This window comes from Erythranthe guttata, chromosome 2, assembly GCF_056151865.1.
Source record: "Erythranthe guttata isolate IM_541 chromosome 2, IM_541, whole genome shotgun sequence".
Classification (NCBI taxonomy): Eukaryota; Viridiplantae; Streptophyta; class Magnoliopsida; order Lamiales; family Phrymaceae; genus Erythranthe; species Erythranthe guttata.
Window position 1 is genome coordinate 4,347,609 of NC_142534.1, and position 19,173 is coordinate 4,366,781.

Sequence of the window (19,173 nt, forward strand, 5' to 3'; positions counted from 1 at the left end):
TCGCGGGGTAATAGTGTTGATCGAGTTATCTTCTCGTGGGAGTTGTCTCACGATAATGTAGTAGCACGGATCAATTAATCTCCTCGTGGGAGTTGTCTCTGGGGTAATAGAATTGATCGAGTTATCTCCTCGTGGGAGTTGTCTCGCGATAATGAAGTAGCACGGAGCTAGTATTCTCCTCGTGGGAGTTGTTATTGATCGACATTGTCAATGTTTTGACGCGTTGCTTGTATGTGTTTACATATAGCTTTGTGCGTGATGTACTTGAGGAGGGGATCAGGCTCTCAAGAGATTTTTTTATGGGGATCGTGCCCCTTGTTAGACCTCGTGGGTCGTAAGTATGTTTGGACCGTGGCCACGTTTTAATGAAGGACCCATCGAAAACAAGTAGATAAATTTGAGTAATCAAGCTGGCCAGGCTATATAGATTCTCATAATATCTCTAAGTGTTTCTAGGGTTGTAATCGTGCTAACTTGAGCTTGCGATTATATAGTGAATTTCGGGCGAGTTGTCTCCTCATGGGAGTTGTCTCGCAGCGAAGTTGTAGGAGCATTGGACGCGCAACTGGGGAGCATGCGGATTCAGGTCGCTCTGTGAGAGTTGTCTCCTTGTTGGAGTTGTCTCGCATCGAGACTTATTACCGAGCGAGGTAGTTCCTCGTGGGAGTTGCCTTGCACTAGGCTCGTAGTGCCGAGCGAGTTGTCTCCTCATGGGAGTTGCCTCGCTGCGGGTTGTGGTAGCGAGCAAGTTGTCTCCTCGTGGGAGTTATCTTGCTCTGGTTCTGTAGACCCGAGGGAGTTGGCTCCTCGTGGGAGTTATCTCGCTGCGGGTGGTAGTACTGAGCGAGTTGGCTCCTCGTGGGAGTTGTCTCACTGTGGGTTGTGGTACCGAGCGAATTAGCTCCTCGTGGGAGTTGTCTCGCTGCGGGTTCGTAGTACCGAGCGAGTTGGCTCCTCGTGGGAGTTGCCTCGCTGCGGGTCGTAGTATGGAGCGAGTGGTCTCCTCGTAGGAGTTATCTCGCTGTGGGTTCGTAGACCCGAGGGAGTTGACTCCTCGTGGGAGTTGCCTCGCAACGGGTTATATGACTGAGCTAGTTATCTCCTCGTGGGAGTTGTCTTGCTGCCTGTTGAAGTACCGAGCGAGTTGGCTCCTCATGGGAGTTGCCTCGCAACGGGTTGTAGGACGGAGCGAGTGGTCTCCTCGTGGGAGTTATCTCGTTGTGGTTTCGTAGAGCCGAGGGAGTTGGCTCCTCGTGGGAGTTGTCTCGCAACGGGTATAGGACGGAGCGAGTTGGCTCCTCTTGGGAGTTATCTCGCTGTGGTTTCGTAGACCCGAGGGAGTTGGCTCCTCGTGGGAGTTGACTCGCTGTGGGTTGTAGGAACGAGCGAGTTGTCTCCTTGTGGGAGTTATCTCGCTGCGGGTTGTGTAGGGCCGAGCGAGTTTGCTCCTCGTGGGAGTTGTCTCGCAAGCCCCCCACTCTCGATTTGATTCAAGAAAGGTACCGGATCATGTCGAGAGTAGATCGGTGATGTAGTATTCCGTTAATCGTTGGCCTGGCGTGGAGGAATAATAATTTTTATTTTCTCTGCGGAGAACGAACGCTATTGGGTGGGGCGCGTTGGAATCCTTGCGCGATTTGGTAGAGCGCGTTGAGATTCCCACGCTATTTGGTGGTGCGCAGTGGAAGTTGTGTGCGATGAAGTGAGTGAAGAGAGGCGCGCGCGCGCATTGATGTTCGTAAGACCGAGCGAGTTGCATCGCAACGGCTGTGGAGCGATGTGCGTATCTAGGACACACATGTGGATCGATGTCGCACGGTGGAGGATCACGTGGGTCGAGGCCGTACGGTAGAGGATCACGTGGATCGAGATCCCGTGCGCGAATGAAGGTTCCGCAGTGGAGAAGGAGCACACGCACGTAGCGCGGTTGGAGATGTCGGAACGTGCACAACGCGATTGGCGCGGAATCAAGTTGAGAGTAAATCGGTGTTGTAGTTTTGTCATTGTCGTGGAATAATGATAATAAATATATTAATATTCATTCTCCCTTTTTGTTTTTGTTTTTTTTTTTTTTTTTTTTCTTTGGCGTAGAGCGCGCTCATGATGGGGCGCGGGGCGCAGACGTGTTGAGTGCACAGGGAGCCGGGCGCGGGCGTGCTGGGCACCCGAGGAGCGGGGTGCAAGGCGCGCGCGCGGGGCAAGGGGAAAGGGGCGCGCACTGCGTGCGGCAAGGGGAGCGTGGCGCAAGGCGTTGGGGAGCGGGGCGCTACTGGGCGCGCGTGTCGGGGAGCGGGGCGCGGGCGGGCGCGCGCGTGTCGGGGAGCGGGGCGCCGGCGGGCGCGCGTGTCGGGGAGCGTGGGGCGCGGCGCGCCCGCGGGGCTGCTGGGGCGCGCGCGGCCGGGCGGTCGGGGTGCGGGGTGTTAGGGCGCGGGCCGCGCGCGGGCGGACGGTTGTGGCGCAGGGCGCGCGCTCGCGGGCTGCTGGGGAGCGGGGAGCGCGCGCGCTGGCGGTTAGGGGGCGGGGCGCGCGCTTGCGGGTGGTTGGGGCGCACGATCGGGTTCGATTTTTATTTTTTTTTTTTTTTTTTTATCTTCTTCTTTTTTCTTGTTCTTCTATTTTTTCATCTTCTTCTTTTTTCTTCTTCTTTCTTCTTCTCTTTTTTCATCTCCTTTTTTCTTCTATTTTTTTCATCTTCTTTTTTTTTCTTTTTCTTTCTTCTTCTCTTTTTTTTTTTTCTTTTTTCTTCATCTTCTTCTGGGGTTTCGCGTGCGCGATTTTACCCCTTTTTTTTATTTTATTTTTATTTTGGTGGTTGATGTTCACCCTTTGGGATGTTCTATTTTTTGAGTAGGAAGATTATACTCGTCTCTTGCGATGTGATGTGAACCCACTTGGGGTTGAAAGGTAAAGGTGATGCCCAACCTTGGGATGGGTTAACTACCCACTGTAGGATGAGGCGTTCGAGACCTATGGTCCGAGGTGGATGCACACGGTTGTGTGGTTTGCTTCAGTGACAACACGAGTTGAAGTTTTCGCTGTCGTATGCTGGAGGTCATTATCGGTTATCTGAACCGTTAGAGGAGCAAGTAGAAGTTGATATTGTTGAAGTTTCGGCGATCATACGCTGAAGGTCCTCTTCGGTTATCTGAACCGTTCGAGGGGGGCGGAAGTAGGCCCCCTGAGAGTCGATGACCCATGGCAAACAAAATATTTTGGGGGCACTATAAACCCCCAGGGAGTCGATAACCCTTGGCGAACGAAATATTTTGGGGGCAGATATAAGCCCCCAGGGAGTCGATAACCCTTGGCGAGCGAAATGTTTTGGTGGCACTGTATACCCCAGGGAGTCGATAACCATTCGAGGAGCAGGGAGTGGTGGATCGGCGAGTGGTGGGTCCCGAGGGGATCACCTGAACCACGCGAGGCGGATCCATGGGACGTGGAGGAGGTGGCAAGCCAGAGCCTCCACGAGGTGGGAGGTCGTTAGTTGTGTCATTTTCTCTCCGAGCAGACGCCTCAGGAGGATCTTGTTGGCTACGTGATCTGGTTTGCATCGTTCCCACAGACGGCGCCAAAATGATGATGTTAATTACTTAGATCACCTGGGGTGGTGTAGAAAATGAACTGGGAGAGCAAAGCAGATCAGTAGCTTGACAACTTGATGATCCTGAGGTGCCTGCGACCATAGAACACATGAACTAAGCCGGGGGTTGATCCGGCGGAAACCCCTCCGACGCTCAAGTCAGACGTGCTGATCATAGAAAATAGTCCAGAGAATACAGTTAATAGTATTGCTCAGTTAATTGGACGTACCTTAAGGAATGAGTTCAAACCTTTATTTATAGCTTAGTTGAGATTGTCGGGCCCAAACCTTACTTGAAGGTGATTGGGCCTTGGTGATAATGGTCTTCGATATTGGGCTCGTGGCCCAGTAGGTAAATAATTTGTAGGCCCATTGGGTTGGGCTTAATTCTAAGATACTTTAATTTTTTGCATGATAATTTATGATATTTGATTTATTTTATTGTTGTAAGAAATTTATATATATATATATATATATATATATATATATATATATATATATATATATATATATATACACACACACACGCACACACACACACGTGTATATTCGGAGAACGTTCATGTAATACCAACTGTAAAAAATAAACGTTACAGCATACAAGCTAAACGAGACAACAGTCGATTACAAACCTGTTGATAAAGTTTGACATACTTTCTCATATTTTTTAGGGCACCAGCCCGAGCCCGAGCCCGAACCCAAACCCCTCTCGAAAATTGGAAAAAAAAAAAAAAAAAAAAAAAAAACACACAGTACGGAGTAAAGGGTTTAGAAAACAAAATTTCCGAAAAATACGGTGCAGTGTCAATGCCTAAAGTGCCTGACATTAGTGAAAACGAGCGAAACTCCATACTTGTTACAGCAGTCGACTGCATCAGCATCCCTTATGCTTCCTCCAGGCTCGGCAATAACACCCACCCCACTTTTACATGCTTCTTCAACCGCATCATTCCATGCTGTTTTAAAAATAACAAAAAAAATAGTAAAAAAATAATAATAATAAACTCGATTTTCTTACCGATATAATATTCTTTGTTTACTATGTTGATAAACTGGCAAGTTTTACCGCCAAAAACGAAGTAATTGCAAACTTACCAAATGGGAAGAAGGCATCGCTGGCTAATGCAGCTCCCTTGATTTCATCCCCTGCTTTCTTCGTTGCTATTCTCAAACTCTCGAGCCGATTCGGTTGCCCGCTTCCCATACCCAACATGCAATTGTTCTGCATAAGAAGCACATTTTCTATTTCAACAGATTGTAACCAATAAGACGGAAGGAAAAATGAATTAAATAAAATTGCTGACCTTGGCAATAACAATGGCATTGCTTTTCACGTGCTTTACGCAGAGCCATGCAAATTTTGCGTCACTAAGTTCGTTTTCTTGTGGAGACTTTCCGGAAACGACGTTGAACTCGATATCTTCCGGGGTCAAATCATCTGCCTCCTGAGCTAGCCACCCACCACCAACTTGTCTCAGTGAGAGCTTCCCTCGTTTGTTCTTAGTCGCCTCGAGTATTCTCAATGTTTTCGACTTCCCTCGGAGTATTTCGAGCCCCTTCTTGGTATAACTGGGAGCGACGACAATCTCGTAAAACATACGAGTTTCACCGTCCGTCGGGCTCCTAAACTCCCTAATATCTTTCGCAAGAGCCTGTCGAAACAAAGTGGAAACATGAAAGGGAGCTACTAGCAAAATCGAGAATGAAAAACTAATTAATAAAAATGGTATTTACCTCGTCAACTTCAACATTGAAGGCAACGATGCCACCGAAAGCACTGACTGGATCTGCTTTCACTGCCAGCCTGTACGCTTCGATAATATCGTCGCGCGATGCTACTCCACAAGGATTTGTGTGCTTCACAACCACACAGGTCGGCTTACTGAACTCACACACGCAGTTCCAAGCTGCATCCGCATCTAGATAATTATTATACGACATCTCCTGTACGTACGTACCAGATACATCAATCAATCATTTTCCATTTTAAAAGAAGATGCTCTACACAAAATGTCGGTTCTATCAAACATTAGAACCACTTGGTGTACCTTTCCATGGTGCTGAATGGCAGTCGCGCAGCCACCACCATTGACCTCCTCGAGAGACTTGTCAACGTAAAATGCAGCCTTCTGATGAGGATTTTCACCATACCGAAGTGAACTCTTGAGAGACAAAGGTACTGTCAGGCTGGGTGGAAACTTATCTGCAATGACAATATATTAATGAAAACATTACGATATATTAATGAACATTACATTACGATACGCAATTTTTTCTAACATACCTTTACTGGTCTGCTTCCACAACCACTCGGAAACTGCGGAATCATAAGAAGCAACGTGATCAAAAGCCTTCCAAGCCAGCCACTTCCGGAACTCCTGGTCATTCTGTCCTCCTTTGAGATATTCTAAGAGTGCTGGATAATCATTCGAGTCCACTACAACCAAAACATCCTTATGGTTCTGTGAATGACAAAATGTAATTTAGAAACGGGTTGAGAAACAAGTGCATGAATATTCTAATAACTGTCCTAGTAAACTTGTAGAGGTAATAACAATAGATGGAAAAATATTGTAAAAGAAAATCATTTTATTCGTCTTCGTTTCTTGAACCTGAAGGAAATTTTCAGCATAATTTACTAGTATCGAAATAAAAGTTAAGCATGGATGACCTTTGCGGCAGCTCTGATCATGGTAGGTCCACCAATGTCAATGTTTTCGATCGCATCCTCAAAAGAAATCCCACTAGAAGAGGAAACCTTCTCATAGAAGGGGTACAAGTTAACCACTACTACATCAAATGTACCTGGAGAGCCACAAGTTGACAAATAGCTTATGCATCGTAACATGGAGAAACAAAGGAAACTTAAATGTTTATCAATTAAAATAAAAGCATTATGACTTAATAGGAATTCATCGCGGTATAATATAAGTTTCTGTCAAAAAAAACTGTCTTGTAGCTTTTTTTGGCTTATTCCTAAATATACAGCTCAGAGAAAAATGGAAAGAGCAGACGCAAACGGCAAAACACAAGATATGCAATTCTTAACTAATTGTTCTACCAACAAGAACTATTAACTCACCAATCCCATGATCATCGAGGGCTTTCATGTGATTCTGTTGATCTCTTCGCGCAAGAATACCTCCATGCACGTTCGGATGTAAAGTTTTTACACGGCCATCAAGCTGTAAAGGATGTAGAAGAAAACATACGAGTGGAATCTAATTAGAATATGCAACACTTTAAGTTAAGGAAAGTTAGGCAGTGATTTTCTACATTTGCAAGAATAGCATCAATAGCAACGGCAAAAAACAAATTCTATAGTGAATTAAGCTTAATTACAATACAGAATGTACCGTAGAACAACATAAAATAGAAGAGAACAAAACAAGAAAAATATTGCATTTCCTCTTATACAGATTTAGCTCGACCAGACAAAAAGAAAAAGGGAAAAAAGTTAGGCTACTTCCAATCTTTAGGTGCAAGGGGGAACTTTTTTCTGTTTTTCCAATTCAAGAACGAACTATGAGGAGAATGTATTGGTTGTATAGATTGCTCAAACGGATTCATAAAACTACATGAAGATTAACATCGAATAACGCAGTCGAGGCAAAGGCTTACCATTTCCGGAAAATGAGTGAGTTCCTCCACCTTGGTAACAGGCACGCCAGAACTTTCCAAAGAAGAAGCTGTTCCTCCCGTTGATATAATTGTGAATCTTAATAATATAAGATTAGACATTAGTTAGTGTGGGGCACAATAACTTACATACAGTAAGGATGTGATGCAAGTTACATGACAAAAGTAGCCAAATCGACATGGACCCCAAAGCAACATATTAATTTGAAAAACGGCAAATCCTCGTTTACAGCCACCCCCTTTGGTATAACTCCTCTATTACCCACTGAACCCAATCATGAACTAAATCATCTCCTCACATGCTTCAGAAGCAAAGAACATATATTACGGAATCCTAACAATGAAGTGACACGGAGAGAAATATGTGAAATTCAAGTCTTCGATATCAGCATCTATACATTACTATAAAATACACCTTACGTCAATTACGTCAAATACTCAATCTCTCAAGTAAACAGTTTAAACCAATAAACCACTATTTTTACTTGGAAAAAAAACAGATGTATATTCAATGGTCAATAGTATGTATTCCAAAAGAACAAGGAGCCAACTTTAAATCACACCATCGTACCAAACACAACTTGAACTTCTTCAACAGAAATTACGAAAAAGATTGCAATGTCAAGTTTTTAAAATAAGAGTAGTCCTCACCCGAGTTCATGTAATCCATTGCCAAGCAAAACCAAGTCTCTCTTGTCTGACAATGAAATCAAAGCTTGCTTCTTCCCTATAATATAAGAAATTAGAACAGCGCGAACAGATTAAATGTACACGAAATATATAATATTTTGATAGATAAATTCACACACACACACACACACACACACACACACACACATATATATATATATATATATATATATATATATATATATATATATATATATATATATATATATATATATATAGAGAGAGAGAGAGAGAGAGAGAGAGAGAGAGAGAGAGAGAGCGAGCGGGGGGGGAGTACCGGACAATGATGCGTTGGAGTCTATCGGCGGAGTTGAAGGAATTTCTGCCATGGCTTTAACTCGAAACGCAGTTAACTTATGCAACGTCGCCAACGGCTAAACCCAGACACAATGTGGAATAGAAACGCAAGCAAAAAACGAAATGCAAATACAAAAAATTAAATAAAATAGATTTCGTTATAACCTCAAATGAAAATAAACAATGATATAAAATTTAAATAATTTAAAATACCAATTTTTTGGCCGCAGAGAGAATTCTGGGGTGAAGAGCAATGGAGGAGGTGGCGCAGGTACAGTTAGTGCAGGGCGGGTGAGCGGAGCTAACGAATGAGTAGGTGGTGATGGCGGCGGTGGTCGAAGCTAGAGAAGCGACGGCGGGCATGGTTCGCCGGAACGCCGCTGTAGAGGCCGGAACGGAGGCCACGGCGACAAAGTTCCGGCTTATAGCTTCTGGCGGTGTAAGTGTGTTTTCCGTGGCGGCGGAGGGCTGGTGACGCCGACTACTGAAGAGAAGGGGTTTTAATTAGGGTCACTTCAGTTTTCAAATGTTTCAAATTGGTCCCTAACTTTTCTTAATTTCTATTAAGGGACAGAGTTATATTTAGAACTTTACACCTTAACCCCTAAATTGGACATTTCTGTATTTTTATACCCTTTTGCAAATTTGAAGGTTTTAAAGGGACTGTTGCAACATTGATATAACATTCTCTTTTTTCAGTGCAAATTCTACTTTCCCCCTTGTACTTTGCCTCGTTATCACTTTAACCCCTTCTACTCTCGATTACATCGATTTGCAGGCACTTGAACAATTGTCTCAATGTGGTCATTATTGTTAGTTGTCATTTGACTTTAACACCGTTTGATCTAAGTTCTGAAATTACAAAAACGTCACCTTTCTCAGTTTATATAATAACTAAAAGAATAATAATAAATAAATAAATAATAAAATAATAAAAAATTTAAGACAACGAGAAAGCATAGTTCACCACGCAAACCACAATTTATTTTTTTATTTTTTCTTATTTTTTTAATAATTATTTAAATTGAGAGGGGTGGTTTCTTTATAATTTTCAGACTTAGATCAAACAGTCTTAAGGTCAAATGTCTGAAAAGTAACGGGGAGGGTCACATTGAGACAATTTTTCAAGTACAGGGGGCAAATCGACGAGAGTAGAAGGGGGTAAAGTGATATCGAGCCCAAGTAAAGGGGAAATAGAATTTACCCATTTTTTTAACTGTAATCTTATTTTATAAATTATTATATTATTATTTTAATATTAGTAATTTATTATAAATTTTAAATCGATTTTTAATAAAAAGTGTCCGTTTCGACCGTTAAATCTCTGCGGCGTTGCATTTGTCTGAAAGGTGGTCTCTGCAATGTTGCATTTTATATATATTCAGATTTCAAAACTATGTATAAGATACATAAAACTTAATATTGAATATTATAAATACATGAAATATAAATTTGTATCAATTAGCATAGTTGTATAAATTGAGCATTTTATATGAATTTTATAAATATTTATTTGTTAAAATTTGTAAATGTTTTTTTTTTTTAAATTACATGTTAGATATATTTCATTTATTATAATATTCCAAAAAAAAAGTAGGGCAATTTGCTATAGGTGTATACTAGATTTTATATAAATTGATCGAGTTAAAATTCCCATTTTTTAGTAAATAAATTGTATTTATTATGACAAAAATACCGTTGATAACATATGGAAACATAAACCCCAAAATACTAGTCCACTTTCTAGGAACCTTAACCCCACCTTTGTACAATCATTTATCGTATTTTTTATATTGTTGTTTGCAGTTTTTGTGTTGTTGTTTTAAGTTTGTACTTTATTGTGGATTATTGAACCATCAATTTTTTTTTCTTGTGTTCTGCATTTGTTGTTGTTCGTGTGGTCTGCATTTTCTTGTGGTGTGCATAGTGTGTGCGTTATGCTTTTTATTTCTTATTTACAATTATTTATTTGTTTGAAGTTTCTTGTTTGCAATTTCTTGTATTCTGCATTCGTTGTTGTTTGAACAAAAATAATAAGATTCTCAGCTCGTCACGATCTATCTCATGAGATTTAGTATTTTTCTCAACTCAACAAGGGTCCATTTCTTTAGAGTGAATCTCGATTTAGTAGTATCCGGTGTCCAAGTTGGGCACCCATGCAATCTTGGCGCGTTCTTCGGATCATTTCATCAAAATCACGTTCGGAGATCCGTTCTTCGATCACCTTGCCATACCTTGAGTCGATGCAACTATCATCTCATGTATTCACAAACGCTAAATCCAATCAACAATCATACCAAAATATATCTGAAAAAATAAGAATAAAACTACCAACAAATATATTTCCTACGTTTTCATTTTTCTGGTATGCACTAAACATTCTTAGGTTTTCCTTTCCCTACAAGAAATGGGGAAAAAAATTGGTGTATACTTGGTGGGTAGCGGCATAAATTTCATTAGCGATGAAAGAAGATACGAACTTGTCAAAAAAAAAAAAACTAAACTGAATATTCTCTCAATGATATTGACGAATCAAGAAAAAATATGTGAAACACACTCAATCATGTTATCATCAACCATTCATCAAATCCTATTAAATGCCTGCAAATCGAATCAAAAATCAAAATTAGATGTATTCATTTAATAAAATCAACCTCCACTTATATAAGTTCTAAATAAGAGGTGTCCAGCCAATCATCCATAAGAAAAAAAAAGTCTAATACTTTAAATATTTTAATTTGGAAAAAAACAAAATTATTATTTTATTGCTTGATTTATTTCTGACAAAACAATTATTTTTTATTTTTGTATACCAATATTCTTCTTCGTAATCATCAATGAATTTCATTTCATGGCAAAAATTGATGTATAAATGGATTTCAACACTCTAGATAATACCATCACTTTCAACAATATTATGCTCCAAGTTCAATAAGTTCATGGTGTTGATGTTTAATTATTTTAAAATTCCGACCAAAAAAATATCGTCTAAAGTTTAATCTAACTTGTGTTCGAAAAGAAAAATCCGAATTCGCAAGAAATTTCAGCATACACAAATTCAGAATTCACCCCCCTACAGTAAGAAATAGACAACATGAAATATGACAAAGGAACAACAAGACAATTAGATTTTTCATTATATACATAAACAAACTTGTAGCCAAACAAAACATAAACAAAAAGGCAAGAAAAGGGTGAGAAAAAGATCTCTCTTTCGAAACTTAACTGGGATCCAAACAAGCAAAGCATCATAAGATTCCCCCGACAAAAAAAAACCAACAGCATAAGATAACACTATAAACCGAATCCTCATCTTTTTTTATGGCACCACTCTCCTCGATATTGTATTATTACGCAAACGAAAAAAAAACCGCCCTTTTGTCTCACCAAAGCATTATATCCTTTCGGCCTTGCTTTAAAACAAAATTGCAAGTTGATTTTTCAGCTTTTTCCACTTTCCGATTTCGACCTTATTGCAACAAATTAAAGATAAGGAGAAAAATGCGTCAGTAACCGGACCCCACAGTTGAAGATTGTTCTTCGGTTATAACAGCAGCGTCTGAATTGAGTTTGCCCGATTGAACCTCTGAAACAGGAAGCTTTATCTTGGGTGAAAGCTTCTTCGCTTCCTCGGCTGTGTAGATGTATATCTTCTTCACCATGGTGCAGAATTCACTACAAACATTTTACCAAAAACGCAAATTTAGAATCCATTTACTTTCTATAATCGGCATTTAAATAAATTATAAAATAAAAAATTTTAATACTTAACTGCCATGGATCGTCTCCGACCATCATCATGTCATCTTCATCATCAGTGTAGACAACCTGCCATTTCTTTGTGGGCCCGGAGAGTTCCCCTACAATTTCGAACATCTCTTCGAATTTCTTGAGTAAATCCTCGTAGCAATCGAACCTTGTCAAATCTACTGCTCTCCCGACTGCAATTCCTTGCATGTGAACCTAACCAACGGCACGAGCATATAAATTATTCACAGTTCCCAATACTGAAATGTTCAATTTTTTTTCCATTTTACTAAATCCGGTTTTGACTCCGAACGTTGTGTTAACCCTTTCCTAGTTTGATTTTGGCAAAATTGAAAACACGGAAAATAATAGTCCTTTGAGTTAGCTTTCTAATCCAACGTGAATCAGCTAAATTGGATGTCGGGTGACAAAGTCATGCATGAACGAGTTACATTTTTCAAATTTTAGATAACTCAAATACATCAAAGTTGCGGGCAGATCTTAGTGATTCAAGTTGGATTATAAAGCTAACTCGAAGAACTATAAATTCCGTGTTTGAAGTTTTGCTAAATCCAAACTCGAAAATGGTCAACATCCCGTTTGGAGTCCAAACGATATTATTAGTGATTCAAAGAAAGCTAATACCAAGCAAAAAAATTTACCTTCGTGCAGCTCCGGATTTGCCTGTTGTGCGGTTCATGTGGGGATCTAAGGCAAAACTTATCAGGATCATAGCTGGCTGAGGGAACATCAGACGGGTTACGATTCGATGGCTCGGATTGCTGTTCGTATTCAGAATCTAGATGAATTCGAGAATCCTCGATAGCTGCACCAGGCTGGCATGCTGCTGACGTGTCATCGCCTGTTGAATGGTCAACCAGCTCGATTCCAAATAGCCTGCACCCGTTGACCTGTCTTTTTTCACTAACGGGGGTAAATGACTCTGCAGCAGTTTCTATTTGATTAGGCTGGTAACTTGAATTGATCGAAACAGGCATCAAATTGTCGGTGTAACTCATGGGACTGGCTCTGGTGTTAGAACTGAGCTTAGGCGATTGATATAGGCCGCGAAATGAAGGAGATTCAGAAGGTGATTTCCACATACCTAATCGAGACCAATTTTTTATTGTTTGTAAGAGAGAAAAAAAAAAAGGCCAAGTGGATGTAATAACTGATAATGTTAGAGGAAAAGGAGTAATTAATTACCAAGTGGCGATAAATCTTGCATCGGCGAAGGCAGCACAGGCGGGCGGGCCCGCTTATTCCTTTGTTGAGTCTGTGAGTTTGGAGGAGTTGCTGCAACTAGCGGTTCGATTTCCCATGGTGAAACTCTATCTGGGCGCAGTATCGAAGATGGTTCATCCCATTGGACCTGGATGCACAAATTTTATTCAGAATTTTCTTTGTAAAAGTCCGTATTTGTTGCTTTTCAGGAAATCAAGACTCATTAGCAAAAAAAGAAACTAAAGATCAATGAAGCATGGAGTTCCGAACAAGTTACCTTCAAAGATCTCCATTCGGAATCAGTCCAACAAGATGAAGAATTATTGCCAACACCGACAATCGTTCCACTGAACCTGTATTACGCAATAGAAATTACAGCCGCTAAAATAATTTCGAGAAAGTATCTATTTGTAAACATTATACACATACAGAAAAAAATAATTTGCGGTGAATGTACCTCCTTTCGGGAACCTCTTCACCTTCAAATCTCATCTTAAACCTCATCCCAACTGAGAGCTTGTGATTTTGAGCTTCCAGGTACTTGTTTAGACTAACTATGAATTCCGATCGACTAGTCCTGGCACAAACGATTGCAGTTTAATAAAGGAATTCTTCCAATTATCATTGCTTTTAATTGTTAAAAATGGTAATAAAATAACTCGGGAGAATGAGCACAAACCTTGGTTTATAAAAAACTGAAAATAAAGTCCTAGTGGAGATTGCATGCGATGCAGTAGCAAGAACACCTAAGTGCATACTGTGACTTGATATAACAGAAGACGGCATATTATTTAGTTGTCTCATTAGCCTTCGCACACCAACTCGAAGTTCCCCATTTTCTCCTCTGCCAAAATTAAAGAACGAGAATAATGTGATTTTGACAGCTCATGACACACACAAAATATGGGTTTATTGCAATTTGTACCCCTGTGATATATCGAATTGCTAAAACACTATCCCATGTTATTTTATTGGCAAAAAACCCCCTAGGATTCAATCTTTTTCAGCACATAACCCCCTAAACAGGGGTACTCATTGCTAAAAAAATTAAATCATGGGGGGGTTTGCCAATAAATTAATATAGGGTAGTTTTTTAGCAATTTGATATAATACAGGGGGTACTAATTGCAATGAACTCTCAAAAAATATACAGATGTAAATGTGTACCTTAGGAAGATAAAAGCATCTCCTGCAACTAACTTTTTTGCACTGACGAATACACTCCATCCAGTGGTCAGTAAGTGGCGCCTTGGTTGACCTGTAAACAATATCAGTACAATCTGAATATGTGATGCCGATTTTTTATACCGGAGGCATTTATTTAATACAATAAAAGCACAATAATGACCGGGAACTTGGTAACGAGAAGGTGCTTTCTGATAGTATCTTTATTTTTTTCGTTTTTGGTTCGAAGTACTGTATGGATTGTCTTTATCGTTCGTGATTTCACTATAATGGTCCAAGGTCGATTATTGAACCATCAGTTGGCCCTATAAAGGTTTCAGTTACTAGTTCGACACATAGGTTAAACTAAGCCAGAACTAAAACTAAATCTGCACCGGAAAAAAGAAAAAAAAATAATAACTAGTAACCTATAAATTTTGACCTCGAAAAATGTGACGGAAATGCCACTCATTGCCATGAAGATCAGAAGCTACCAATTCCTGCCATGGTGGTTGCTGAGTCATATCCTGCAAAATTGAACAAATATTAACCAACTTTATTATGAGAACAAAGTAACATGGCGTACTTTATTAATAAATAAATAAATAAAACATACGTAAACCCAATTCATACCAGTGGAGGTAAACAATCATCAGCATGCCTTCGTAAAACCGAGAATCCACCATGGGTGCTTGTATCAGAAGCAGTGAGGGTCTTGCAAAATGAATGCACAGTGCACCTTTGAGGCTCTGGTAGAGGAGGATCTGGACTTGTGATCTCGCTTTGCTGATTCACCGAATATAGTAGAATAGAAAAAGGCCTTAGAATCAATAATGAAAACTCAAGAAAAGAGTTAACGTTACGAGTTTAAAAGAACGTTAACAAGAAATGGATCGGGGCAATGGAAACTTACATCTTGTTCGGGAATCAATGTAACTTGTGCATACACCTCGTCCGTGTCTGATTCAGCCTGCAATTTAAGATGAAGAAAATTAATGAAAATGGACAGCGAAACGTTGAAATTACTGGACAAAGGAATTTTACCCGAAGCTGAACATGCACCACTTTGCAAAGGATCTTACTGGGCAAGCTGAACGAAGGGAGTTGCTGGTCTAGTCCCTGATGCGTAGATGCTTCGAGCTACAGCAAGAAATGTCATAATGCGTGAAAAATTATTACAAAACCGAAACACTGCAAGTTGAAGAATAAATTGAATAAGGATGAACAGAACCAGCCGAACCTGTTCCATATGACCTTGTGGATAGTAATAAACTCGTTCATTTTCGCGTGGAACAGTGACGAGCGGCCCGGCACAGGCATGCCAAAGTTCTTTATATAAAGCTTCATTCAAGGCCCCTGTCACATAGGAATAATAGAACTGAAGCGACACCACTAAATTTCTTATGGACAATAAAAGAATGGTGAAAGCTCTTCTCGACAAAAAACGTAGATTTTAGATCACCAAGAAACATACAGTTGCATGCCGTACATGCAATGGAATCAAGATTGAAAGAAATCACTACCGCCTATCGATTTTATAACGAATAAAAAATTCCAATATCAATAAACCGCACCTTGGGGTGGCCCTCCGCCAAAATGATTGGCAGCAAGATGTGCCATGATAAAACCAACTCAAAATCCAACGTAACACCGATATGTGTCTTTCCGGGTGATTTATCTTGTTCACTGATGCCAAGCTGTTTATGCTCCATAAATAAAATATGTCAGCCAAATAAATACCGATATTATCTCTACGCTCTATATATATATATATATATATATATATATATATATATATATATATATATATATATATATATATATATATATATATATATATATATATATATGGATAACGAATTCGGCAGCAATTCATACCCAAATAGACAAAGCCCTTAGTTACGTCTCGTCCAGCACACTTTTTGGGCTGGAACGCAGCAAAAGAGTTTGTCTGTAGCCACACACTTCTTTACCACACAAATCACGCAGAAGGTGTGAACTTAACCAACGGCTTTTGCAGGGCTTATCTTTATTCTTTATACCCTTAATTTCTGGATAACTTTATCTGCAAAGTAAAATGAACCAACCTTTTTTTCATAATGCTTCCAAAATTGAGTTGATTACTTCATCAACCAATCACATGATAGACACCACTACACCGTAGCTAATAATTCAAATCGATTTAGCTTAAAAGAAAAATCTTAACCGACATGCATCAATGTACAGATACAAAATTGCGCAGCTCCGAAACCACATAGCCCGACTCTTTTTCCAATATTTTAACGAATAACAGCAACAATTTTCCAACCAAGACGAATAATAATTCTGCATACATAAATAAATAAATAAATAAATCTACTTTGTATTGACCAAAACAGCACAAACCCATCAGAACTTGCCGCTTAAACGAATCGAATTGTAGGGTTAATTAATCTAAACCGGCAAAATGGATAATCGATCAAACACCCAAAATTACAAGGAGATCCAAAACGGTGTCGTACAGTGTAGCAAGCTGTTTCGAAAACTACCAAGGTAGAGAAATTCGATACTATTCACACACATAGCACCATCATCCAATCACGAGCTTCCATTTTAATTTCATTGTAAGAAATGCATATGTCGGGAGAGACAACTGTAAGAACAAAATTAAAAACCCTAAAATGAACACAGAAAAATCCAAACAGTAGATACTAAATCCAAACACATACCAAAACGAGCAGCTGCGCTTTCCGCCGTGAATTTCGATACGCACAGCCGAAACCCTAGAAAAATCCGCCGTTTCCATATTTATCATCCAATCATAGCCACGAGCTTCTCCCCCCCGCACAACTCGCGGTTCAACAATCAACTCGGCTCCGATTACGAGTCCTCCTTGGGTAATTCAACTAAATCAACAGTAATTTTATTTTATTTTTTTTTATTTTTTTTTTTTTTACGGAAGAAATTAAACAACCAAATGAAAAAGGGAAAAAAACCAGAGAGGAGAGAGAAAGAGAAAAAAAAATGGGGATGAATGAATGAAGTCTTTGCCTGGTTGAAGCCGACAGTTTCTTTTTATTAATTTTTATTTTTATTATTTAATTATTTAATTTATTTTATTTTTTGAATTAAAAATAGATGAATTGTGTGTGTCCGTATAAGTATACTTAAAAAGTGCCATTTTTTCGATATTTTCGGGAAATGTTGGACTACAGTGTAAGAACAATGAATGCTGCTTGGAATTTGGAAAAGTCCAAAGTGGCTACAGCATTTATTTACAGAGTATATTTATAATAATCTATTAATGTTGGGGCTTTATTGCAAAACATTTACTCATTATTTACTAAGTAAATCACTGAAATATTCCATGGGAAAAGAAAAGGAAACTTTTTCTTAAATGGGAAAATTACGGCCAACCCCTTAGTTATGGTCAAATTACGAAACTTCCCTTATGTTTGGGTAATTACAGTCATCCGTCAACTTTGTATTATCTTATGAAAAAAAAACCCTCCAAAGGTAAATTTTGGGATGTTAAATCTGTAAAATCGAACCGAAATTTCGGTACGCTAACATTTCATACTGTTTACCGAACTGAATATACGATTTAGTTCGGTAAATAACCGAATTACATAAATTTTATGTAAAAATATTTAAAAGGAGGGGTGACTATAGTTACCCAAACATAAAGGGTTTTTTTATAATTTAGCCATACCTCGGGAGGGTGGCCGTAATTTTCCCTTCTTAAATAAGTTATATTAATCTTAGTTTGGTGCTTATGTTGATTTCTAAATTCCCTCACCAATTATACATTTTTGCGCCCGCTTAGATCGGCGATTCATGAGTCAATCTGGAACCGCTAATTTCTAGGATTGATTATGGTTCAAATATGTTTCTGAAACCGTGGCGGTTCAAATTATGGTCATATCTAGTTTCACCGTCTAAAATAACTAGTTTGTACAAATACATAATCGAGGGGATGACTGTAATTACTCAAAAGGAAGAAAAAAAATGTAATTTAACTTTTACCCATAGTGTGGCCCTAATTTACCATTTATATAAAGTGGTGAATTGAATAGCTTGGTGTGAAGGACCATTAGATGAAGCACCTCACTAGCTTATGTAATTAGAAATAACGCGATGGATATATTGAACTTTAAATATGTATAATTTACACTTTTAGGGTTCATAGAGACACGACAACAACACAATAGCAAGTCGTCGGATCTTCAATTATTTAGCTTAATTTATTTGATTTGATTTAAAACTTGCAATGAACTTGTGCCGGATGAAACTTAAGGGATATTTAATGAAGATTGAATTTGTATTTTTTTGTTTTTTTTTTTGAATGAAAGGAATTGATGGACTAATATACTGTAAACTTAGTTTTTATGGGCCTAACTCAAATATCCCAAAACATAATATGGGTAGAAATAGTACACTTCTATTTTTACCATTTGACATAGAAAATACATGGTAATCGTGTGATCATTTAATATAAAAACAACAAACATAAATAAAAAGTTTTGAGAATATTTTAATTCATATCCGAAATATATTTAACAAAAAAAAAAAATCATTATAAAAAAATAAGGTAAATTACACTTACACCTCTAAAGTTTGCTAAAATAACTTTAGGGCCCCTGTAGTATTGGTAATTACAGCCACACCCCTAAAACGATTACATGGGCCAATATTTCATGTCCTGGGGACAGGTATTAACTATATTTGTTTATCGCGGAGAGGTTGATGCTACCATGGACGAAAACGTATAAATCTTATATAAAATAATAATGATTTAAAACTATGTCACCCCCTAGCAGGGGCGGAACAACGTGGGGCCTGGGGGCTCC

At 39.2% G+C, this 19,173-nt stretch overlaps 2 protein-coding genes across 3 annotated transcripts; both read right to left on the minus strand.

Moving 5' to 3' along the window:
- Positions 1–4,131: 4,131 nt before the first annotated feature.
- LOC105960604 (AICARFT/IMPCHase bienzyme family protein) lies at positions 4,132–8,747 on the minus strand. Its single transcript, XM_088825640.1, has 12 exons — positions 8,423–8,747; positions 8,190–8,286; positions 7,874–7,949; positions 7,205–7,301; positions 6,666–6,768; positions 6,255–6,388; positions 5,868–6,045; positions 5,632–5,786; positions 5,318–5,527; positions 4,888–5,235; positions 4,679–4,805; positions 4,132–4,539 (listed from the first exon to the last, which is right to left on the minus strand). The coding sequence occupies exons 1-12, from the start codon at positions 8,570–8,572 to the stop codon at positions 4,388–4,390; spliced, it is 1,827 nt and encodes a 608-aa protein (XP_088681766.1). The 5' UTR covers positions 8,573–8,747; the 3' UTR covers positions 4,132–4,387.
- Positions 8,748–11,311: 2,564 nt separating this feature from the next.
- ARF1 (auxin response factor 1) lies at positions 11,312–17,431 on the minus strand. Of its 2 annotated transcripts, none has more exons than XM_012984795.2 (16): positions 17,053–17,431; positions 16,223–16,409; positions 15,919–16,041; positions 15,585–15,700; positions 15,389–15,484; positions 15,258–15,314; positions 14,978–15,130; positions 14,787–14,871; positions 14,348–14,438; positions 13,860–14,024; positions 13,638–13,757; positions 13,458–13,533; positions 13,163–13,328; positions 12,619–13,061; positions 11,982–12,172; positions 11,312–11,884 (listed from the first exon to the last, which is right to left on the minus strand). In XM_012984795.2, the coding sequence occupies exons 3-16, from the start codon at positions 15,962–15,964 to the stop codon at positions 11,716–11,718; spliced, it is 1,974 nt and encodes a 657-aa protein (XP_012840249.2). In that variant the 5' UTR covers positions 15,965–16,041; positions 16,223–16,409; positions 17,053–17,431; the 3' UTR covers positions 11,312–11,715. The 2 variants fall into 2 exon arrangements, with proteins under 2 accessions (XP_012840249.2, XP_012840250.2); XM_012984796.2 differs by having other exon boundaries at positions 15,919–16,050; positions 17,053–17,389.
- Positions 17,432–19,173: the final 1,742 nt, after the last annotated feature.